Below are 25,232 nucleotides of genomic sequence, written 5' to 3'. Positions count from 1 at the left end.
TAACTGGACCCTACCTAGCCCGGTTAATGGATATTGACTATCGTTCAGCTTGCCCAGGTGTAACTTTCAGATTGGTCATCCATGCAGGCTCCCGAGGTCCCGAAGGTCCCAAGGTTCGGCCCGTGCGTGCTTAAGTGGGGATCTCGGGAACGCTAGTCAATTAAGGTTCTTGGAAACAACCTTCGAATCTTCCAAGGCACTATAGTACTACATACCACGTACCTAGTAAAATGGGGTTTAAAATGCTAAATTTTTAAATAATGTAAATCCTAGCGCGGGGATGGCGGCAAGTTGTCGGGATGCTATTCTGGAAGACAGTTCACCTCTAGACTACCAAGCAAACAATATCGGTCATCGTCGAACATATTGTACATCATGGATTGTGTGCCAATATTAGGATACAAACCACACACTTCTGTAAAAATTTGTCAGTTATTCCATGCACCCAAAGATTAATAACTGGGGTCCTATTGCAATATTGTCCTAGGTCGGTAGTCCTAGCATCTGCCATTGTTCGCTCCAGCGCCCAGCACGCTCTCACCCCCTATATCCAACGGCCTCTGAGAACCAACTGTCCATGCAAGTACATGCCTTTCCCTTTATTCTGGGAATGATGATAACTTCCCAAACACACTTGCATTCCTTGCAGGCTTGTCCTTGCTCCATCGGACTCACGCTGTTAAACCGGCGCTTGTTGCAAAATGTATAACCGCCTCTCACAGAGTGACCGAACGTTATGGGTGACAGAGAGGTACTGGGAGTACTGCGGTGGAGGCGATTGCGGAGTTGACTGGAGGTGCAGGCAGGCGCCTGAGGTTCGTTCCAAACGGCGTCTGGAGGGCGGATGGGTTGTAATGAGGATACGTCAGCCACTGAAAGGATGTCGGAGCACTATGGTGCTAGTTGGGCCAGAGGGCTTGGTGGGCCAAGCAATCTAAGGGCGATCAATAGTCAGTAATCATGCACATGAAGACTTGAAAATGCCATCTCGGGAGTGAGAGGAACCATTGGGTTTGCGTGTACTTTACCTGAGAGAAAAGGCCCAGCCAGTCCCACAATACGATTGTGGTGATCATGCTACAGCAGAATAAGAACCGTTCGCCAAACAAAAAGCTGCTTGTCAGATTCTGTCCTTCCAAGTGGGGGCAGAAATACTTCACGCAAGAACTCGAGGTACCATAGCGTGAATTGTCTGCACCATTTGACAGGCTAATCAACCTAAGGGTAATCAATCAGTAACTATACACGTAAACACTTGAAACTGCCATCTCGAGAGTGAGAGGAACCATTGGGCTTGCATGTACTTTACCTGAGAGAAAAGGCCCAGCCAGTCCCACAATTAACAATCGTGGTGATCATGCTCTAGCAGAATAAGAACCCTCCCCCAAACAAAAAACTGCTTGTAAGATTCTGTCCCTCCAAGAGGGGGAAGAAATACTTCACGCAAGAACTGAATGCAGTGTTCCGTGGATGTTCCGGTCGGATTCGGCGGACATGGACCCTAGATTCGTCATCTTCAGAGCTTGGATCTGTCGATGTTCCTTTGGTCGGTTAATGACCAGGAGATGCTCAGCTTAATATGTGGTCTCAAATCAGGCGATAGGCCAAGGAGGGGCTCAACCGGATTGTCTCGTAGTTGGTAGAGATAAAAGGTGAGAGGAGCTAAGGTTAGGAGTTTTGTGAAATCGACCGGGAGGGTAGTGTCCTCGTGAGGAAGGCGCGTCTGTCCGCCCGAAAATAGAAACGGCAATACCGGTGAAAATCACATGCCAGATAATGAAGACCTGTAAGAACCTAGAATTGATATTAGGAATAGGAACTTGAAGTTCACATTATACTATGATAAATGGTGATTTTAAAACATACTACATTACAAAATCTCCCGGCTAGAGTCCTTAATCAAGATTTCCCGTCGGGTAATATCAAACGACTATCTAAATTGACTATGAGAGTTTCGAATGGCTTAACCTCTGAGCCCCTCTCAATCTCGCCTTCCTCGGCTTAGACTTCGATATTCTTTCCTGTGCTCGCATGTCCCGGCATCAGACTCGGTACACTGACCACCAATTTTCCAGTTCTTCCGATGCTCGCCGTAGCTCGAGACGTTTCTCTCCCCTTGAGTAATGTTGGGAGAGCCTGTTTCCCACTTCATTAAGGACCAATGAGGAACTCCTGGTTCTCGTGACCCATTAACATTCTACCATGATTGATTGGATGGTTTTTCCTTCAACATAAATTTTTCGACTAAAGTTCGCTGGGTTCTAGTGTTGGTTCTGGATTCGTTCGACCTCATGGTTTCTCCAGGTGCCGTTCCTTATAACCTTCGAAGCGATTCTGTTCTGATGGAGTTTGATGTTCGGAAATACGAAGTGGAGACAGGGAAGGTCGTGTAGACGTGCGAGATTTGTTAACGAAGGATGGGAAAGTATAAGACATCCGACGTACATGTGCTAGGCAGGAGAAGGAGACCGGGAGAGAATACTTATAACAGAGTTCTCGCATATCCCCACCGAATTGCCGTTTATCATTATTATAGCTGCAAATCGGCTGAAAATGCCTAGATTTTCCGGTCAGCTTTGTGAGTGACGTGCAGTGGAGAGTGGGTATCGAGGGAATGTCGTATATCTCATTTCCCGACATGTAGAATAGATCGCAGTTTGGTACTTTGAAGACCAGTTAAATCGATCAAGCTATGAACGGCCTATGTTAATTATTTAGCCAGACATGTCTCTGTGAGGTCAGGGCATCACTTGGGCCACGATTTCCTCAACTTGTACGCCCCGGGGAGCATCTATTATATTATCTAGCATCCAAACATTCCACACCGACCTGGCAATAATCGTTACTAGGATAGAGATATATCGACCGATTGCAGTGTACGGTTAAAATTGATGAATACAGGAATGCTCTGGGATCATGTCTAGCGGGTCCTTTGAAATGCCGGAAATGTCGGAAATCTCAATGAATGCGTTGGGAAGTAGACGAAGGTGGGATATTAGCAGCCGGAGCCGCACGGCGAGACCCGATGTTCCAATTCACCAGCCAGCTTCCGCCCCAGTACGCAATCGTTGTCGGGAAGGGAGTCCTCTTAGCTACTCGTCACTAGGTACCAGAATCAGGCGACTGTTGCCCATTGTTTGTGTGTCCGATATGTGCTTGAGAAGGAACTAGGCACGGAAAGCCGACGGGTCAGCTCACATCTAAAGAAATAACTGAAAAGACCATTAAAAAAACAAACACTGAAAGGATATCACAAGGCCACTTATACAACCGATTATTCTTTTCGATGGAAATCAAGTATCCCACTTATCCGGCTGGTCTTATTCCAGAAGATGAGGCATCAGAGCGTGGATATCTGCTAAAAATAAAGTTTTGACCCCTGGCATCTATACCGCTGCGTAACCGACATAGTGAACGGGCTACTCAAACCCTAGCATTGCCTGTATTGTCCTAGTCCCCTAATCATACCATTTGCTTTATCTAAATATCTACTACTTCTGTCTGAGAGAAATTTCAATTCACCATCGTCCAAAAAGCCATCCTACATAGCTGCTCCAAGGAAATGGCATATATTGCAGTGACCAGTTGACTCAGGCCGATTTATCCAGATTTCAACTTTGGTAGATGATTCCAACATTCGTTGTTATTTGCTCCCGTGGGTCCGAGTGTTACGAGTGGTAGGGGTTGAACCCACAACGACATATTCCTGTTAGGAAGGAGGATAGAGGTCGAATTTGACTGACAATAACACTCAGGTTTATGAGGCGAAGGCTTGTGTTCGGATGTAAGGATTGACTGTGGTACGCTCAATGACAAAGCCTAGTAGGCCTACAAATTCGCTAACATCTTGGCGCATTGCATCCGTTTGTGCCGAGCTTAAACAAACGCACAGCTTGTTGTAGAAGTTGGCCGCTATGCTGTGGTCCCAAGCCTCGCTGGTAAGCCCTTTCCAAAGCTGTGTAGTGAGTTGTTCTGTGCCTTCCAGTCTCCAATTCCGCGATACTACTCGGTGGAGCGAGAGAATGACGGGAAGTGTGACATTAGGAAAGTCCTGCCTGATGCAGCTACAGAGAGCATCATTGATCTCACTTATGTCTGTTCGCCCATAGACACGGAGAACAAAAGCACGGGCAACTGACTCTGTCGAAACATCCCCGGGATTGTATGTAGGTAATTGCCAGGAGTCATTATGTAGGACTGGTCTCGCTCCAATTCTGTCACCCAGGTCAGGGGTGGGAGGGAGCCAGCACACGCCTGGAACCTCGTGGAGCTTTACTTCAGCCAAAAGGGCATATCTCGGAATTGCTACATAGGCCAGGGCCGACATAGCATTAAGCTGAGCAAGTTCCTTTGTCAGACTAGCACACCGATGGCATCCCGCGATAGTGTCGAGGATGTTTGCGCAAAGATAGGCGTAATCCTTGATTCCAGCTTCACCACCGAACATGTAGGCGGTTATAAGTTCATTCAAGGGTCGATCCAGCCATATATCGGAATGTATGTCCGTTATTTCGTTGTACTTGAAAACCTGATCCATGATCAAGCGCATGTGGTGACATTGGGTAGGAGCTAACATGGCTTGCTTGAATGCCCCTGCGGGGGCAAAGTTAACGGTAGCACGGTAGAGCGAACAGCCAGCGCCGTCGACCCAACGTAAGTCGGCGACGTGAAGAGGGTGCGGAACCATCTCATGGCCTTCCACCGCTCCGTTCCAGTCACGATCGCGGTGATATATAACGCTAGATGTCAGGGTAATATCATCGATTAGGGGCTCGAACATGGGATCCGAGAGGACTTGATTGCCCAGGTCGGCAGCAAGACAGTAAACGTCGTCGTCCCCAAACTCTGTCCCATCTTTGGCTCCTCGGTAATCAGCTTCAATTGTGACAGATAACAAGGAGGCAGTGCACAGAGTTTTGCGCACTCCTTCGACGCCTAGTGGGCCAGAAAGATTGAAGAAGTGGTATACATTCACAATTCCTATTGCGGCATTTTGGGACGATGACAGTCCTGAAGTATATTCAGTGCCTAGCCATGCTTCTGTAGCAGCTGTTCGGTCATGCACGGGTATATATGAGAAAGGTCCGGCCCTGAGCTTGGATTTTTGCTTGCCCCAAGCGTGATATATGGCCCCCCAGGCAATAGCCTCAGCAGTCATACATATAATCCGGAGATCGAGCGTGGATGCAACGTGGTTCATAGGTAGTTTGGCTCCTCTGGGCTGTTTCACCTGTGATAGCCACATGCTATAATCTGTAGCAGTCTGTCTGGCCTCACTGCTCAACCTACTCAACGCCGCGGAAGATCTGAGATGGGAACAACCAGAGAAAGGTATTAACCGCACGTACGGCCCAATGGCGCCTATCTCGCTAGGCTTTAAGCAATAGGGACAGGCACAAAACACAGGTTTTGATAGCATGGCGGTGGCCACATCGCAAGATAGAGGGGGGATATAGTCACGGTCGGTATCCCGGCTTTTTGAATCAAAGCCATGAGATCTCCGGGCTGTTGCTATAAGTAAAAGTCTATCGTCCAGCCGGGATCTCAAGGAATCTTTGATGGGATGGGCAGAATGGCATTGCTGATCAAAGGCTGTCATCACGCCTGCGGTTATTGAAGAACGGACTCGGTTATCAAACCCCTGAAGCGGGAAATAACGTGATTTTCATCTGCTACCTGATGTAGAGGGGGAAACGGAAAGGACTCACTAGATAGATAGGCTATACAGGGGCTAAATCCATGTGAAACGAAGGTATCCATTGGCATGACTTATATATGGGTATCATTTCTTGCTTTCCAGCATACATAATTTACTAGGTGGCAAGGTCGCCATGCAAGCGTGCATGTAGCGTACAACCCGACGCCGAGTAGGCAGAATACGGCTTTCCACACAGATCTTGGTTCGGGATGCGAAGGTGTATAGCGGCCAACGTTCAGTTTCAATTGAAATATACATTGATCCCTTAAAATGCCTGAATTTTGCTCAATATATGCCTTATTTTAGACCGCTTTCGCCACCGCTCTATACAGTGTATTGTCTGACGGATTAAAGCGACCTACATTTGAAGAATGAAGCTATTCCCACCACACAAATCATCAAATTGAGTATATCCCTAGCATTAAACCTCCTTCCGACGGTATAAACTATCAAATTGAGGCTATTCCTACCCTAAAAATCATCGTTTTTATCAAATCGCACGCGTTGAACCACCCTCTGATTGTACAAATCCCTCCTAACCTTACAGTCGTAGCCGTTTTAACTATACAAATCCCTCCTATCCTCGCCCTTAAGTCGAGTAGATAGAAAGGTAGGTCTACCTACTTACCATCGCGAAGTAGTTAAGTAGTACACGGGCTGACGGGAGGGTTGTAGCAATAGGGAAGAACAGAAGAATAAGAGTGCACATGTAGTAATTGGGCTCGGTAATGGTATTTCAGGTATCTTAATTTTATGCTGGATTTAAATAAGGCACCAAGGCAGAAATGCATATTTTAATTGAAACTGAACGTTGGCCGCTATACACCTTCGCAGTTCGGGATGTTGTGTAATAATCCAAGATGCTATTGTTGGGTGCCTCGATGGCTAAGGTTTGAATACCCCACTAGGACAGATCAGTGACAGATCGGGAACAGATTCTTTGGACACATACATTGTTCTCTCCCACACCCTTTCCTCTCTCGCCTCGTCTACTCTACTCAATAGGAACCCACACTCTCGTGTATATAGAGGGCCTCTGTTAATTCATATACGGGTGTGCATACTTCCAGATACTTTGCGATGGTTTAACATAGTGTGTAACAGTTCAAGGTATTGTGCAACATATCGAGATCTTAAACAATCGTCCGAGATGTTTCGCAAAAGTTTGAGATAATGTGTAACTGTTAGAAACTTAGTGCAACAGGTTATTTAGCTGGTAGCTAGTGAGACGTGTTTTTTTATGTATAATTTAAACCATGGTACTTGGTGAAATCATTCGAAGCATAACTCTAAAATAACGTATCATGGATTGCTGGACTAAAATCCCACTGGTGTCCAACCAGCTACATATATTGCCTACACACCGTGTACTTATGGAAAAGCAAATTGACGCCGCACTTTCTAGCAAGACCTGCCTGGTGGATGTCTAGCAGTGATGGCCATTATCCCGTGATATGTCTTAACCCCTTGATCATGGCACAGAGCAGTATATTGGGAGGTCACACAGATACAGCAGCAGCTCTTGCGTCAGCCTCCTCATGTGTGATTGTGAGCATCTCCAGATGCCCACTACCGATTGTAGGAATTTGACGGTTAGTAGGCACTAGTTTGTATTTGCGAGGAACACGACATCAATGTCCAGGGTATGCCGTAATTCCTCGATGGCGGACCTCTGGAGTGGGGGTGTGAATGTGTTACTCGTAGTGGAGAAATTGACAAGTGCTGAATTCTGTGAAGTAAATAGTGCGTCGTTAGCGGCTTAGGTAGGTACCTAGGGTCTCGTTATCTTACTAATCCTTGAATAGGCCATACCTTGTGTGGTCAGGGTTAGAGGGGAAATATTACAGTATGAATAATTGGAAGAAAAAAGGAAGAAAGGAGGAAGAAAGGAAAAGGGAGTTGAAATAGCAATTCCTAGACCCTAGTGCGTTTTCGCGAGGAAGGCGTAACTCTCCCTCAAAGAGAGCCTAAGCACAGAGAAGAAAGACCTAAGTATGACCAACAATCGCGGAATATAAACACCTAAGTCAATGTTACAACGTCCGCGGGATCTTATTATTTCTAGAAATAGAGAGGCCAATATAACATATACAGAACATAAGCGATAGCTGAAAGATGGATGATATCGGATAGAGATGGAGGGATAGTGAAGGATGATCTAAAAGAGATGTAAGTCCAAAGTAAAGTTAGACGCTGTTTATGCATATACTTTACGGTCCTTGACTAAGCCTACAAAATCGGAATGTGACGCTTCGCTAAGTCCTATGGGAGATAGCGTTTAGTACGGAAGTGTCTACAAAATATTATGATTATCTATGTTAGAAGTCCCGTGCTACGATAGTTGTATTTCTTGGATTGTATCTAACTTATTGGTAAGGACTTCCCTTTATACTAATCTCCAGTCTCCGTCCACATCGCTTCCTCAACACGGTCGTCATGTGGCTGTTCCTCCTTTAGGGTAAATAGTTCGCGGAGCAGCACTCGCATCCTATCTTCCATGGTCTGCAGCTCGTTGGGTGCCGGGGGTTGGTTTAGCTGCGCCCAGCTCATCATATCGCACACAACTTCTATAGTTGCACAGACTCCCCTAAGAACTCTGCCACTAGCAGCAGCTCTATCGCCGGCATCTCCACGCGTGACTGTGAGCATCTCTAAATGCCCACTGGAAATTTTTGGGATTGCCCGATTGGTAGGAACTTGTTTCTTATCAGTCTGGCTGGAATATCGGTGGCAGAGTGTGTATCTCACTATTTGTGGCGTGGTGAGTGTAAGTCCGTTTCGACAATGCTAGTGGGGTATAACCTGTAAAATCAACAGTGCTTTGTAGCTCTCTGTGTTGGTATATACTTCCTAATGCTTGAATGGAGCTTACCTTCCACGCAAGTTTCGTGGAGCTCTTCTGTTGTGACCTGCTGAACATAGCCTCAACGGCTTCCATAATGGCACATGCCTCTTCGGAAGTTTTGGCCCGAGCTGCAGTCCGGGAGTCTCCATCAGACCGCGTGACAGTCAACATTTCTTGATGCCCGTCTGAGATTGTTGGTATTGGCTGGCTGCTAGGCACTTATTTGCTGTGAGCGATGAACGCAATATTAAGGTTAAGTGGGGCTCACTGTTTAGGTTGGATCAGGATATGGACTGAGTATTCGGTGAATCCAGGAAGTGGATTAGAAGAATTGTTAACCTTGTAAAGTAAATCGGGCTTTGTTAGTTGCTTAGGGTACTGTAGGTCTTGCTAATTCTCGAATGGGTCATACCTTCTGTGGTGAGGCTTCGATGAAAGTTGGAAGTGCGGAGGTATGAAAGAAAGAAGGAAACAAGGATAGAGGGGTTTAAATAGAAATTCGTACAAGAAGGCGCATTTTCACGATGAAGGCGCAGCTGGCACTTAAGAAACGCGCAAGCGTAGGGAAGAAGTTAAGTATACCAACAATTATATAGTAGGGATACCTAACTCAACGTTAGAATATGCTCGGTCTCTTAATGATTCCATAGTTCGAGGTACCAATATAATACATACATAAGAGGAGCTATGAATGATAGACAAATGATACCGGATAGAGATTAAGGTGAGGGGCTGTGAAGGATGGATCACTTGAAAGAAAGGTAAGCCAGTAAAATTTGACCATATTTAAGTAGATACTTGATGGTCACCTGATTGAATAAACGCGGAATCGGAACACAACGTCTCTTAAGGTCTAGGTCAGAGGACCTTTGGTACTTAAGTGCATATATATATGAACTACTAGGGATGTGTTGAAGATCCCTGTATCACATGATAGAGTGGTTGTCACATGCCAGATGTAGATTGCTGCACCCTTTCCTCTCTTGTAGATTTCAACACACTTGTTTTCATCACAATACAATTCACATTTTATGGGCTATTTCATCTAGTAGATCTTACCAGGTTATGAGCCCGGGGGCTCGTTATTGATCTGCTTTAACCACCAGTCAATATCCTCGGGGTGCATTTTCAACGCACGTTAATCCTTGCTGTCTCTTCTTTACGTGACAGCTTCCCTTTCCGGTGACCCTGGTGACATTGGAGACTATATACGTCTCATGGAATCTTACGTTCCCTCGAAGCTTCACAATTCATCCGAAACCCGCGTTCATTAGAGACCATCGCAGTCTCTATCCCTCCAGTCGACATTAACAGCCGTTCAACTTTCTCGATAACATAACACATATCCGTCTTAATCATAGCGGACTCTCTAGGTAGTCCCTCGAATCCCAAATCCTCGGACTTAGTCCCTTCTCTGAAGGACGAGGAAACATAGAAACATTATATAGAGATTGGTCTCAATAGTATTGATCTATCATACTGGCTGCTCCTTATTGGACATAACAAGCGCCCTGACAACCTTCCTAGATTAGAAGACTCCTCTAACTATAAGATGTTCGAGGACACTGTAACGGAGATTATTAATGATAATACTCCCGCTTCGGCCTCCAATTCGGCCTTCACTTCTGCTCCAACTACTGCTTCTACTAATGCTGCCTCCAAGCAACCTACTGCTAAAAAGGTAGATGGCACAAAGCGGAAAAAGCTCCAGCAAGTATGGGATCAGAAAAATGCTATTGTCCTTTCCTACGTGGCCTCGTCACTTAACGCCACAATGCTAGTCTACATTCGCCGAGGCAACACTACTGCACAGGTTTACGAGGAGCTCCGTGGTCTCTGTGAGGCGAAAACCTTCTTCACTGTTGGCAACAAGGTCAACAAATGGGCTACATGGAAGTACGAACCAGGCATTAAACCAGAAGGATTTGTCACAAAGTGGCGTCACTTGTTCACTGAAATGCAAGAAGCTTTGCCGATTAAGCAACGTGTTTCACCTCGCTATGGCATCTACATGTTGGAAATCCCTATGTTCTTATAGTTGTACATGTATTCAATGTTGTGTTATGTAGACTTGCGCCCGCTTGTAGGGAGGATTATCCCCTCTAGTCGTCTCCAGTCTCCATCCAGATGACCTCCTCTACATAGGTGTCATGTATCTCCTCTTCTCGTAGCTCAGCCAGTTCTTGCAGTAAACCGCGCATCCGGTTTACCATTGACTGCAGCACATTTGCCATTGGGAGCTGATGGCTCTGTTGCCCGCTTAAACTAGCTCTAGCCGCTTCCATGATTTCAAATGCCTCTTGGAAGATTCTCTCACGAGTGGCAGCTCGAGAGTCTGCATTTGATCGGGTTATCGTCAGTATTTCAAGATGCCCATCTGAGATACTCGGTACGGGCCGGTTGTTAGGCACTTTATTCTTGTTAGCCAGAAACACGATATCAAGGTCCAAGGTGTGTCTCACTTTCTTTTCTCGGTGGTGGAGTAGGTGTGTTAATTTAGAAAGCGATGGAACTGCTCAAGCCTTTGAAGTAAATAGTACGTTGTTAGCTACTTGGGGTATCGTAGTATTGCTAATCCTCGAATTAGTCATACCTTTCAATGTGATTAAGGCTGGATCAGAAGGTTCAAAGTAGGGATGCTTTAAGAAAGAAAGAAAGACAAATGAGAGAAGAAAGGAGAGGAGTTTAAATAGCGATTCCTACGCCATAGTGCATTTTCACGGCGAAAGCGTTACTGTCACCGGGTCGCAGCCTCGGTCTTCAAATGGGTACGCTTCTTCTATGCTGGCAGCTTGTTTTTCGCCCTAAGCTATGTTCTAGAGGTTGGCCAGGAGGGGTTCGAAAGTGGGGAGGTGTTGTTTGATGAAGACGAAACTAGGTCCACCAGATCACGCTCCCTGATTCTCGGCCTGAAATACCCTGTCGCTTAAAGATATATCCAGGGGATGAGTCATAATGGATAGATAAACGATATCAGAGTGAGGTTGAGAGATCGTGAAGGATAGATCACTTGAAAGGGAGATAAGCCCAAAAAGGTTTGACCATATTTAAGCAGAGAATTGACGGTCACCTGATTGAGTAGCCACACAGAATCGGAGCATGACGCTTCATAAGTTCTACCTAGGTGAGAAAACCTTTAGTACCTAAGTGTGTATATAGTATACACAAACTACTAGAATGCTCCTATTAGAAAACCCCTATGTTCTGATACTTGGACATGTATTGTATTATGCAAAATTTGCGCCCCCTCGTCGGTAATGGCTTTCCTCTCTACTTATCTCCAGTTTCCAGCCAGATCACTTCCTCAACACGGGAGTCATGAAGCTCCTCTTCTCGTAGAGCAAAGATTTGGTCGACTAGCTCTCGCATCCTTTCTTCCATGCTCTGGAGGGTGTTGGCTGCCGGGGGATGACCGAGCTGCATCCGGCTTAACATCTCGGATACGGTTTGCATGATTCTACAGGCCTCTTTGAAAATCAGGGCCCGAGCAGCAGCCGGGGAGTCTGCTTGAGATCGCGTAAAGGTCAACATTTTCAGATGTCCGCCTGAGATTGTTTGTTAGAATTCGCTGGTTGCCAGGCACTTGTTTCCTGTTAGCGAAGAACGGAATACCAATGTTAGGGGCTTTCCTCACTGTTGAGAGAGTTCGATAGGGATATGAGTGCAGTAGTTCTTAAGTTGAGGAAGTAATAATATTTGTTAATCTTGAAAAGAAAATGGTGACTTGTTAGCTCCTTAGGGTGCTCTAACGCTCGAATAGACTCTACCTTTGGTGGTGAGAGTTTATTAAAGTTCGAAATATGGGAGGTTTGGAAGGAAGAAGGAAGAAAAGAGAAAGGAGTTTAAATAGCAATTACTACGACGTAGTGCATTCTGATGAGGAAGGCGCGGGAGTTACTTCGAGAAGGAGAGACCAACGCTGGTCAATCCCAGCCAATCTAAAAACACCCACACAATGCGTAAGTCACAACATGAATGAATAGCCTTGCACGTGTGGACGTATACCAATACCTAGTAATATGCAAACATAGTTAGGAACAACCGAGACCAAAATTTGATCACAACTAAAGATAAACAAGACGCTATGGGAACCATATGGCGATCTAGTGGCAAACACACTAACGCGAGTTTTCCTGCAGCTTTCTGGGTCGACATTACTTCTTATACAACGCATGGATACACTGATTGAGACAACCATTGGCACTTGATCCTCACCACTGCACTTTAAAAGGTCTTACAGATTCTCTCTTGAAAGTTATCTCATGGTGTCCATGAATTTTACTCTTGGACACAGAACCACTCGTATGAAATTCGCTTGTCCCATCCGCATTTCAACGGGCATTAAATGTCTTCATGAGCCCTTGGCCGAGTAAGTTCCTACAATATGTGTAGTCCTTGCGTACTGCTCCGGAATCCTCCCATATGCTGCGCGGGGCCCGACGGCAGTAGGCAGATTTAATTGACGTCTCCTCATATTATCTGATACCGCAGGTTTGCAGTAAACTTTTCTAGCAAGCGCTAAGCCTTGAGGGTAACGAATATAGAGGCAAGAATCCCCACTAAATAAGGAAGTCACATCGGGCAGGAGTAGCACTTCAAGTGTAGTAGTAATGGCCATAGCCTTGGCAGTATCTCAATATTCTCAGAACTAAGCATACTTAGACAACGTATATACTTGATGGCAACATAACACTTTAGTGAGAACTAGTAAATGAAAGTTTCAACGAGAAGTAAGGTGAACGTGAGAAGTATTATCCAATTAATAAAACATGAAGGCGATTTATCCGGACAAAGAGCATCTATAGTCGGTCTCCACCTATATCTACCAGGCCTACCCTAAATCCCCATTTTGGATATCATAAGTTGAAAGATTATGCAAGTTCTCTTTAATTCAGTATCTTATTTCGCTCCTAGACACCTAAACCCGGCCGATAGTGCCCCGAATTTGGCGCCCCATCTTTTCATTGTTTTGTAAATTCCGCATCTGCTCTAACAGTGCTTCCGCCGTATGCTGCACTTCCCTCAGGAGCGCAATGTTGGGACGCTGGGTATGTAAGGCAAGGCTAATTTCATTTTGCATTGCGTCTATCACGGTGCATACTTGGTTAAAGAGTCGTTGGCGAGTTGCTGCTCTGAAGCTCCCTCACTCTCGGGGCCTTGTTAGAAATTCCAGCTGCTCGCCACTAAGATCGGGAATAGGTGAATTGTCGCTTACTGGTTGCTCATGAGATTCGCTTTTGGACTGCAAGGGAAAGGGTTATCTCATTCCTCCTTGGAGGGTAGAATCTAATTTGTGTCAGTTGTATATCTTGTTGTTTCGTCGTGGGTCTTTGGTAGGCAAGGACTCATGCCTTTGGTGGTTTGCAATGTATGTGAGAGTTTCAAATGCGTGAGCATGTTGAAGAAGGAAGAAATAGTCTCAGTTGGAAGCATCTTAAATAGAAACCGATATGATATTTTCACAAACCGACTCTCACTTAACCTGAAAGAGCTAGGCAGCCCAGATGGTCAAGGGCATACAATGCTCGCGGCATAGAAATAGCCAGAAACAGACTGGAACCATCATATACATTTTAAAATGAATCATAAAGACGGTTTATTGTAAGCCATATTTGAATGCAAAATGAGGTTTGATACAGGGAGGGATCATTGGAGAATGGATTCGCTGAACTGAAGAACTTGGTCTATGTTTGACAAGCAATGTGGGCCTAAAGCAAACAAACATGTGATCCAGATACATGCATACCACTCCATCATACGTCTTTACGCGCTGTGTGAGACATAGTCCTAGCATTTTCACACATAATTAGTACCTAGGTTTGTTGCTTTGTGCGCACTTCTCCTTTACAGCTTTCCATTGGGACCAGGCTGTTAGCCGTATGGTCCAACCTAGTTTGAAACGCTCTTTTTGTCACAGTACCTGTAGGTTGATGAGGACGAAAGTGACATAATTCCTCCAGTTATTCAGATAGAGAGGTGAGAAACTATCACCTGAGCCAACGTTAAAAGCGAGTCGGCTAAATTGGAGGCACAACCAATCGTAGCGTAGGCCCCGGTTTGGGGTAACCTTATGAAGTGGACCCTCGAACTCTATCTACCCTGGGGCCGCGTCGAAGAACATCAGGTAGTATTCGGTGCACTATCGGCCTGTAGTCTTGCCGGTCACTTTCTCCTCGCTAAGGATTAGTAAATCAAACGTGTTGGGTCCAAGTGGACGCATTATGGGATAGGGAATAGTGAGAGAGTCTAAGGAAAATGTCTAAGCAAAAGGGGTAACTCCTAGAGAGTAGCGATTGGTATGATTTAGAGCAACCAAGTTACCTAAATCTTCTAATGCTTCGATTTGATATGTGACTCGAGCGCAAGTGACAGCAAATTTATTGAATATTTGTCGGCCAGGATTTGATACTGTGGGCTTTCGAATCAGAGATATATATGTGAGCGAGCGAATCCTGAGCCTGCACATTTCACTTCCCCTGATGCCAGGAATTTTGTTAGCACCCTACTGTGTTCATTAACCCCTATGGGGATAAAACAAGTAATATATATGCTATAGCCACTAGTAAGGTATAATTCAGTACGGACTAAGAAATGCCTAGTTTTAAACAGAGTAGAAAGTTATGTCGTGATCGTAATTCAGTCAAAGTTCCATAGCATGCTGTTGATGTTTGGCTTCAAAGTTGGTTTCTTAATCAACCTGTCTCCAGATCTCCATCTCCAGCGCACGTGTCCTTGCTTCTTCAGCCAGCAATGCGGCCGTTTCGGTAGCCAGCGAGGCCATACTGTCCTCAAGTTGGAATAGAGCGTGCAAAGCGGCACCGTCGCGAAGATCTACGTACTGGGCGATTAGGAATTCGGCCCTCTGTATCATCCATCGTGCTCGTCGGAATATTGCTCGCCGAGCATTTTCTTGCTGAGCCTGCAGGAGCCGGAGTTGCGTCAGCTGCTCGAGCTGCTCGTTGTTCGGGGTTGGCACTGGATGACCGGCCACTTCCTGCTTGTTAGAATGACTTAAAGAGACGGTTAGAACAGGATATAACTCACTTTTCTGAGTTTGGGGAGACTGTGCAAAGTTTCAATGTATGCCGCGTGACTTATGAGATGATCGGTCTTATCTTGGTGCTCTGTGCAGTATTGTGGAAGGAATGGCACCTCGATGATTGTGTGTGAGACTTTGGGGAAGAGTGTAAATTGTGAAAGGAGGAAGGAAAGAGGATGGCAATTCAAGAACTTAAATTTCGCTTCTTACGAGAAAGCGCACCTGCATGAGGAAGGCACGACAGTAGCTGCCACCTTAGGAAGGAGGGGTCATATCTAGTGAATCCTGATAAATGCCTTTGTACTAGTAAGAACCGCAAACTAGACCTCTCATAATGTTGGTACTTCCAAGACAAGCCGCATACAATATAGGTCAATTGATGCAAAGCCGATGCAAATATGAGACTTTTCAGAAGGCTGGTTGAAGAGCTACGTGAATAAAAAGTAAAAGCAAATTGAGGCATGTTGATGTGATGCCTGCGAATATAGCTGACGGCTCTCCTAAAATGATCGTTTCACTAGTCATCCGCTACATTGAAGCACCTATTAGGCCTCTTCCTTTTCTGGGCCAACGTCGGTGTAGATATGTAGGTTCCCTTTGAAGGTCCCTGAATTGTTCATATTTAATACAGTGCTGGGGCTCTCCATCTTGCGAGCCTCTTTCGAAGAGAATACTGGCTGTGTCGTAGCTACTATTGCAACAAACTGGATGTCCAAGACCCAGGCGCCTACATATCTAAATCCATGCCGCACTAGAACAAAAGGCGGCGTTTTACGAGCAAGAGGAAAGTGTCACATTGAGGAGATACTAGACTAGGTGGAGCTCAACTAGCGGTTATGTAGCAACCACTAGAATCCAACCTCTCCATTTCCCTCATACTGGAAACCCAGGTATACCGAGAGAATAGATATAGGAGTTCCGACAAGCCTTCATCGAAACTAAATTCTCATTAGACCGAGAAATCGTTGAAGAGCGATCGTAATGAAAAATAACGTCAACGTACAATCTAACGATCATCTTACTGGAAAATTAGCAGCGGTTATAGAGATCCGTATAATAATGATAAAGTTCTATAGGCGGCAGATTGAAGATTCTACTAAAGATAGACGGGCTCAAAGATTTGGATATCGTTGTAGCAAGTTTAATACTTGCGGCTTGCTGTAGAAATGAGCCTATTTTGAGACTTTTCTGACTTTATTTAAGCCTCAATGTTGCCGTTGGTTCTTTACCTAACTTGCCGCCATATCGCCCTCTCCGCACGCCGGTGGGGCTCCTCCTCGCCGCGGAGGCGTCATAGTTCGTCCACTAAGAATACCATCCGGTATCCCATACGCAGCAGAATATCATTTGCAAGAGCGTGGTGGTGGCGATCATTTGAGCTAATGACCGTTCGAACGCGCCGCATGATATCCGAGGCCTCGTTTATAACGTATCGCCGTATGTGTGATATCCTAGTTGTTTGCCGCGCAACCGAGTTAGCCGCTTCAGCTGCCTATCGGTGGGCGCTGGGACTTGTCTAAGATCGACCATTTTTCTGTTCCAGTTAGTATCACTTTGAGAGGTATGTTAGGGATGGAGGACCAACCGGAGTAGGTTTATTGCTCGTCACATAGTTTGCTAGGTTTGATAAATTTTTGACGTCTCGAGGTGTTGATAAATTCTAGCCTGTTAGAGGATTAACGTTTGTCAGCTTCTTGCTTCATCATGTATCTTGCTTGTCATCGGAAGGGACATATTTCAGTGTTTGCAGCTCAAGGCTATGGAGAGAGTGAGGTGAGAGAATGCAAAGTAGCAGTACGCTTAGAAGTAAATAAGACTGTCACGGAGAAAGAGAAAAAATGGAGCGTATTGAATATTAATTCTTCTACACATGTCGGTGGAAGGGGGTTGTCGCGAGGAAGGCGCGAGCGTCACATTGAGAAATGGTCTAAGCGCTGATGGAGCTTAACCAGCGGTTATATAGCAGGACCAACTAAAGCCCATAATTTAAACATCTCTGTTCTTGAGACTCATACTAGGGAAATGTATATAGGTGTTGTAATAAGTCGTACTCGACAGGAAATATTCTTGAATACACATAGAGGGCTGACTGACGATGATTGCAATGAGAGGTAAGATCAAGGTCAGATGTGAGGACCATCTCACTAGGAAGTGAACAGGCGAGTACAGAAGTCCATGAAGTAACCATAAGGCATAATGCTCTATATGTGCCAGAATAGTCTCTAGTAAGAACAGGTATAGTAGGCTCATTCGTTCTTCATTATATCAATGGAAAACAACATCTTAAAGATTCTACTCATGATAGGCGGGCACAAAAAATTCAATATTGTTGGAACCTCATCATTCCCTGAATGCCGCAGTTAGCTATTTATTTCACTTGACGCCAAATTTGCCTCTCCAAACGCCGATCTGCCTCCTCCTCTGCCTTGAGGCGGCTTAGTTCATTAAGTAGAAAGGTCATCCGAGAGTACATAGACATCAAAATGTCGTTCGAGGGGGGCTGATGGCAGCCGTCATTTGAGTTCATGATCGTGCGTGCGTGACGCACGATATTGGATGCCTCATTTATCATGTATCGCCCAGCTTGAGCTCTCCTGCTTGCCCGCGCCCGCAGCTGTGTGAGCCGCTCCAGCTGCCTGTCGGTGGGCGCTGGGATTGGTCCGAGTTTGACCATTGTCCTGTTCTTGTTAATATCACTTTTGGGAGGTAGTTTAAGGAAGGAATATTAACGGGGGCGTGTTTGTCACTGGCGTCAATAAATTTGGTAGAACCTTGGAAGAGTCCTCAAGATCCCGAGGGGTTGATAGATTCAAGCCTGTAGGAGGATTAACGTTTGTTAGCTTCTTGCTTTATCCTCAATGTTGTGTTGTAGTATTTAATGCTAGTCGGGTCATAAGCGAAACCTGTCTCCCTGTAACCTCCCAGGGGGTATGCGGACTTGGATCCTGAATTTCGCTTGTCATCGGAAGGTTCGTATCTTACTCTTTGTAAGTCCACGGTTGGAAGAGAGTGAGCGAGAGTACGTAAAGTGGAGATGTGGGAGATAAAGAGGAGAGAAGGAATCATCAATGAGAAGGGTATCGAATTTATTCTTCTCCGTTTGTGGGGGAAAGCGTGTTTTTACGAGGAAGGGTCGACTGTCACCTCAAGGAAGGGCAAAGCCTCCAGGGCTATAAGGCTTCAGCCCTAGAGACTGGCAACGCTTAACTGATGTAGCATTGTAGAAGCAACCTGAAGGCAACTTCCTTATTACCTTAAGAACTTGGGGACTCCTGATGCGAACTGAGAATCCAATGATAGTTGATAGAGGCCAGTAAATAGTGATATAAGTAGGAGGTTATAGATTTATATTTAACAATATCTAGGTATTTAACACATATGTAATAGAAATAAACAATGAAATTAAGTGGCCTATAAGGCCCAATTAAAACATAGAGTCTTATTCATAAAATTCTATGCCGTTCTAGAGCTGATATCATGAAAGGTCTCTGTAGTGAGCTACGCCTCCTAGCCGTCGATAAGCTAGGTCCATCTCGCGTGGTCTGGGTCAGGATGGTTGATCTCCCGGGCTCTCATGCTAAGCATCTGCTAGTGGAGATTGCTCATCCATAGTTTTATCCCCCAAGTCTTTTCATGCAGCTGTCGCATCCTCTATTAGGTCTCCCCAAGTTAGCCCATTAGAATAGGGTAGGTTTATTTGGGCGGATCTTATCGGCTCGTCTGTGTCCCGCAGTAGGGTTCGCAACGGTTAGGCGCGCCTGGTTACCCGAGGCGAACATAGGCAAGTTGACCGAGCGACACGGTCGTACATCCACTTAGGAGGGTCGGCGGCCTCTCTTTCCGGACCTATTTGGACAGCTAGTGAACCGAAATAGACGAGTGTCAACAAAATAGACGAGTGTCAATAAAATAGACGAGTGTCAATAAAATAGACGAGTGTCAACACACATAGACACTCACGGAATGAACACTGCGCACCACCGCCACCATAATGGCAACTGGCACAAGACAACACTGGAAACCAGCGCCCATCAAGAAAGCGACACGACAAGACAGGAAAGGACCGCTACCCTTGGCACACTGGGCGCAAATGTCTGCGGCGGGAGCCTCGTGGCCAATGAGGCAGCCCAACACAGCGCGAGCTTGCCGAGCAGCGGTGATCTTTGGAGAACGACCTGGCCGCCAGTCCAGAACGGCCCTCTTCAGATCCACGCAGCCCCATACCTTGTATCCAGCACTTTAGAAGGGCCTGAGAGTAGGGGGAGGGTGCCAGTCATTTGGAACTGGGACATGCCGTAGGTCGGCCACTTTCCGTGCCAAATTTCTGCTTGAAACTTGGTTGGATCCAAATAGTATATCTTACTGTTGATAAGTGAGTAAGTATCTGAGGGTTTGTAACAGGCATTTACGATGTGTTTTGGAACTATGAACTATCCATTGCTAGTTAGCCTGTTATCTCATCGCAAACGGTTGGGATAGGGTGGATTCTATCAAGAGAGGTCAGGTTCGTTCCCTCTCTTGCTGAATTCGTTGAGATAAATGTTACTGGTGGTGGAAGAAAGGAGAAGAGCAAGGGGGACCGGTACCACTCCCCGTACTAATGGAAGATAATGATTCATGAGATGTTCACGGTTTGTGTGTTAGCCAATGAGTCCATCATTTCCTCAAGTGTGAATAAGGCATGTAACGACGCACCCTGGCCAAACTCTCCGTACTGGCTTATCGAAACTTTGCCCGCTGTACATGAAATTCATTTCCGTGCCGCTCATTTTCTGGGCTGCGTGCCGCAGTAGCCCTCGCCGGGCCCAAGCGCGCCTGGTTTCCCGGAGGCGAAGCTAGGTCGGAAGTTTGTCAATTATTGAGAACTGAAATCGACCTTCGATCGGCCACCTTTTCTTGTGTTGGTTCGATTATGCGAACAATCTCCAAAGATCCCACTCATAGGCGCGGTCAGCTTGATGTTGTGAACGTAGGACAAACATCTGCTCAACCAGCTGCGCCATTGTCTTTTCGGAATTTTTCAAAGCTACCCCATTCAAATTTGTGAAGTACCCTCATCGCCGTCTCGTTATCTGCGATGCCTGCTTTAGCAAGGCTCGCCGCGCTTGTATTCGCCTCGTCGCCCGGGGGTGGAGCTCGGTCAATGGTTCCAGCTGAGAATCACTCAGCACTAGAATTTCCCTTTGGTCGGCCACTTATTCTTATCAGCTCTCTGCTTGAAACTCGATTAGACTTAAAGGGATGATATTTTACTGATAGAGGGAAATGGCAATCGAAACCTTTGACAGACGCTTTACTCTGGTTTACCAGAGAGAACCACCCTCTTTCGGTTGAGCATAACTGGACCGAGATTATAGCCTCTCTCGCATTAGACATTCAACGGCTGCGCATATTTGATATCCGCAGTGGTAGTCGCATAGGCATTCAGAACAATAGAGTCAGCAACCCATCGAGCACCAGCTTCAGTTGTTCTAGAGCGACCAAAGGCCTTCTCAATGATACCCAATGTAATCACTATGTTCAATTAGTTATACGCCCTTTTCACTCGATACCTTGGATTATGTACCAAAGTGGTGTGGATGAGACGGCGCTGAGGAAAACAGCAATGCAGAGACCACTATCCATTAGGTCCGCGATGGTCCGATAAAAATCCATGATCTCAAACTGGTCCATTCCGGCCTGCGTTCGCAGGGCGACCATGGCTTTGGGCTCTGCACTGGTCACGGTGGGCTTCGAAGTTTGAAAGAATCGTTCAAGAAATGGAGAAAACTCGGGGTTTGCCAGGGATTATCGGCCTGTGTACCAAATGAGGTCAGCGAACGGATCTACGCAGGTCCCCAAGCCTACATTGCCGTCTTGAGGAACCACGAGTAGAACGAACCCGTTACTATCCTCTTTACCATTTCAATACCTGGAGAATTTGATAATTATATGAATAATATAATGAGAGAGGATGAAGGCACAGAGATCTATATTGCAGAATCTTTCTAGATGGTATTTATATTCCTATACAACACCAAACGAACTAGCAAACAACAGGTCTTTCATGAATGGAGCCAGTAATATAAAGTCACTAATGCAAGAACATGATACAGATGTAGATAAATGAAGAGCACCTTGACAGGAAGTAAAGCATTATGGGGGTAAGAAATCTAGGTCATGACATTGATCTCTTCACATACCAGACTCTCTCCCCAGTACACACTTGCTCTAGTAGTCCGGTATAATAATTATCCGCTGAGAAGTTTAAAAAATAAATAAACAAAAAATATTAAAATAATAATAAAATAATATTTGAATAATTCCAAAAACGGATTTAATGTATTTTCTTTTTAAACTTTTCCTAATTCGCCACCGTCCACAGGTGTTGCCTATAAATACCTTCAAATTTCCCAGTCCCTTCATTTTCTTTTCTCCTTTCTCCCCATCCCAGTGCACGGGTCTTACACGCATCTATGAGGAAATATCCGAGATCGTGTTATTGCTAGTTGAAAACTACCAATGACCCCTTCAAGTGGGCCTTCGGGCTAGCTTGGGAATTTTTGAAACCTCCAGTATCATGAAGTCTTTTTCTTTTCATTACTTGTTACCCATGCGGTGGCTCTTAGAGAAGAGAAGAGATGATCTTGAAGACTCCTTTAGCTATAGAATTCCTGCACATTCCCATGCCGCGTCTTAATTTTGTTGTATGTAGATGTTGTCACGTTCTGCCCGACCGTTACCTTATGTCCCTTGGTTAATTATTACTATGAGAAAGTATCTTTCTTTTGTCAATCTTGTCTAGTAGTACTCTGCTCTGTTCCCATCTTCACCAAGCTCCGTCATCTTGCCAAACGAAGATCATTCCCGATTTGTTTACTAAAGGGTGCCCACTGCGGGACGGGCCGTTGCGGCAGCTAGGTACCTACCCACTTAGCTGCAGATCACTAAGTTGAGCTTGTGATTTTTTCGAGTGAAAGATCAAGGTCCCCGTAAGTTATTAGCGAGTGAAGCAAGGTAATCCACAGACTACTGAGGTATTGACCATATGTGACCAACTAGGATGCGACCGGGGAGCTACTGGATACGAAGTCTTGGTGTCAAACATGAATGACATGAGTATACTCTTTGACAGAAATTCTGGCCTAACAACAACCATCGGAAACTAACATTGTACATGTTTATAGATCTGCCCTGGCACAGCATCTTTACCTGTTTGTCGACGCGCATCCTTACCACCTTTCTCGTCACTCAATATCCCACTGGAGGCGAGAGATCCCCTGCGGACCCCCTGATCACGCTGAGAACACATCGAGTACCCAGCACTTGGCTCTTGTCGTGTCCGCCATTGGAATGGTGGCAGAAACATGCCAGGCGAGCGTCCTGGTAACACTCAACCTTGAAACTGGTTGCTCAAATCTCGCGCTGGCTCTACCTTGTGTAGCCGGGCGCGTTTGAGCAGTTCAGTAAGGGTGTGCTCGGCCAGATCACTCGGTCGTTTGTTGTGTCCGTGGATTCTTGTAGCCCTGCAGTCATAATGGCGTCGAGCTATGAAGACTTACTTGTTGATTCGCAAATTGTCCTGTGCAACCGGTTTACTTAGGAAGTCCTAGTAACCGTTAACAATGTAAGCGTTCTTCAATATCACATCAACCACTGGGGATCGGGAGTGCAAAAGAAAACGCCTGTACAAGATGTGAGACTTCTTGTTGACGGCAGCAGCCTCTCCTTTGGAAGCAAACTTCAAAGTACCCTGTGTAACTAATTCTATAGGTTACAAAGGTGGCTAATCTATCATTGAATCAGAGAAACAACCGGCTAAGTCAACTACGAAGCACCACAATGGTCCCCTTAAACCATGCCAAGAGATCAATTGGCTAGCAATCGAAGCCTTTCGAAGATTGGGCAACACAGCGGTACACCCTACTATACTCACTGCCTCCTTATTTCACTACATGAGTGGGATGATGAAGGAACATATGTCTACAATACTATCATAATACGGATTCGTGGCTGGTGTGTTGATTCTGCGCTGGCGTCATTGTTGGGACAGATACTGGGGCTCCTGCTTCGTGCCATGCTGAAGAATGGGATTAATGGGCAAGAAGTTAATTAGTACTTGTTGTGGGAGATGGTGCGTTTACACAAGGATGGCAAGGTTATAAGCCTGACCAGAATATTCCAGAATAATCACAATGAGAAGTAAATTGCAACTTGGTGAAGGGGTCAGCTCGATGAAGACTGACCTCACTGAAAAGTCAGCAGGAAGTGAAATCATACGTCGCCTCCACCTCCTTAGTAAATGAGTGTTTTAACATTTGATTTGTTATCTATATTGCAAGAATTCTGAATAATGACATGAAAATCAATACTGATCGAGATACCGGTTGTCGAGGGAGGCGGATATGGTGGAGCATTCATGACTGTATGCCTGAACACGAGTCTGAGGACATGGCCCTTTTTGTCATCGGCCCCATAAAAAATCTCGCCTTCATTCAAAGGTTCAAGCATATAGGAATAGACCCGTTTCTCCAATAATAGCAAGGGAACTCTGTCGTGTTCATAAGATTGCGATTCTGTCACAACTGACGGTCCACTGAACCCTAGACCATAGATGAAAGCCTGATGCCCGCGTTTGATTTCCCAGTAATTAAAAGGTGAAGGAAGGATTGTACATTGGGTCATTTACAACAATAGGAGATAAAGATTCAAGGGCTTTTCACCGTTTGTGATTTGGTGGTATCAGTATGGTTCCCTCAACGAATTCCCGCCCACAGACGCCGCTCCACTTCGCGGTCAGCTCGATACTCGGCAGCTATCCGCAGTATCTGCTCCAAAAGTGCGGTCATTCTTTCTTCCGCCTCGAGTATGCCTGGCCCATTGTTATTGGCCAAGTGGACTTCTGCACGACTGAGTATCTGCGATGCCTGCTGTAGTAAGGCTCTCCTCGCTTGCACCCGCCTCGTTGCCCGGAGGCGGAGCTCAGTCAATACTTCGAGCTGAGAATTACTCGGGACTGGAATGGCCCTTTCATTGGCCACTTTATTTTGTCAGCTTTGTGCTTAGAATATGGTTAGATTCAAGGGATATCTTACTTGTAAGAGCTCTTGGTTTCAGAATTTGAGCAGAGGTTTCTCAAGATAGTGTAGATCTGTACTAGACACGGCCCTAGTTAGCATCTTTGTCTGGTGGGGACTCCCAGGTGTAGGGTGGATAAACTTTACCTCTCTTGGAAGTATTGTTGTGATAAATGTAAAACGGTGGTAGAAGAAAGGAGAAGAGCGAAGTGGACAGATACCTAGGGAATTTTAAATAATTATTGCTACGAGATATTATATGTATACCTTTCCGTGGAAGGCGCGACTACTACTTCACTCTAAAAAAGAGGAATAAACCCCGATCTTAACCAGTACTTATACTATGGTGATAACCCTACTGACAGTTTTGTATATTTAAAGACACGCTTCCCAATAGGTATATAGGGTAGGCATATACGCTAATCAAGTGAGAGATAACTGAGCGAAAATTGTATAGACCGAAACTTGTTTTCTGAGTCATGGTATAGGTATTCTACTGTACTCATAAGGTTGGCATTCGGTCACTACTGAAGGTCCACTGAACAGTAGAACAAGGATACAAAGGATATCCCGATGCCCATAACCATTTTCTTG

General features: G+C 45.5%; 5 protein-coding genes across 5 annotated transcripts; 2 read left to right on the top strand and 3 right to left on the bottom strand.

The window, feature by feature from the left end:
- Nucleotides 1-3,757: 3,757 nt before the first annotated feature.
- PGRI_050230 (uncharacterized protein) lies at nt 3,758-5,245 on the bottom strand (the record flags this gene model as incomplete). The annotated part of the gene is made up of 1 exon (XM_040792736.1): nt 3,758-5,245. One exon carries the CDS (start codon nt 5,243-5,245, stop codon nt 3,758-3,760), a length of 1,488 nt encoding a protein of 495 aa, XP_040644703.1.
- A 2,844-nt stretch (nt 5,246-8,089) lies between these two features.
- Nucleotides 8,090-8,714, bottom strand: PGRI_050220 (uncharacterized protein; the record flags this gene model as incomplete). Its single annotated transcript, XM_040792735.1, has 2 exons — nt 8,090-8,233; nt 8,571-8,714. The coding sequence occupies 2 exons, from the start codon at nt 8,712-8,714 to the stop codon at nt 8,090-8,092; spliced, it is 288 nt and encodes a 95-aa protein (XP_040644702.1).
- A 1,381-nt stretch (nt 8,715-10,095) lies between these two features.
- PGRI_050210 (uncharacterized protein) lies at nt 10,096-10,581 on the top strand (the record flags this gene model as incomplete). Its single annotated transcript, XM_040792734.1, has 1 exon — nt 10,096-10,581. The coding sequence occupies one exon, from the start codon at nt 10,096-10,098 to the stop codon at nt 10,579-10,581; it is 486 nt and encodes a 161-aa protein (XP_040644701.1).
- An 8,964-nt stretch (nt 10,582-19,545) lies between these two features.
- PGRI_050200 (uncharacterized protein) lies at nt 19,546-19,881 on the top strand (the record flags this gene model as incomplete). The annotated part of the gene is made up of 1 exon (XM_040792733.1): nt 19,546-19,881. One exon carries the CDS (start codon nt 19,546-19,548, stop codon nt 19,879-19,881), a length of 336 nt encoding a protein of 111 aa, XP_040644700.1.
- Nucleotides 19,882-20,950: 1,069 nt separating this feature from the next.
- PGRI_050190 (uncharacterized protein) lies at nt 20,951-21,282 on the bottom strand (the record flags this gene model as incomplete). The annotated part of the gene is made up of 2 exons (XM_040792732.1): nt 20,951-21,096; nt 21,135-21,282. The coding sequence occupies 2 exons, from the start codon at nt 21,280-21,282 to the stop codon at nt 20,951-20,953; spliced, it is 294 nt and encodes a 97-aa protein (XP_040644699.1).
- Nucleotides 21,283-25,232: the final 3,950 nt, after the last annotated feature.

This window comes from Penicillium griseofulvum (assembly GCF_001561935.1).
Source record: "Penicillium griseofulvum strain PG3 chromosome Unknown contig_84, whole genome shotgun sequence".
NCBI lineage: Eukaryota > Fungi > Ascomycota > Eurotiomycetes > Eurotiales > Aspergillaceae > Penicillium > Penicillium griseofulvum.
This window is presented reverse-complemented; position numbering and strand designations above follow the sequence as displayed.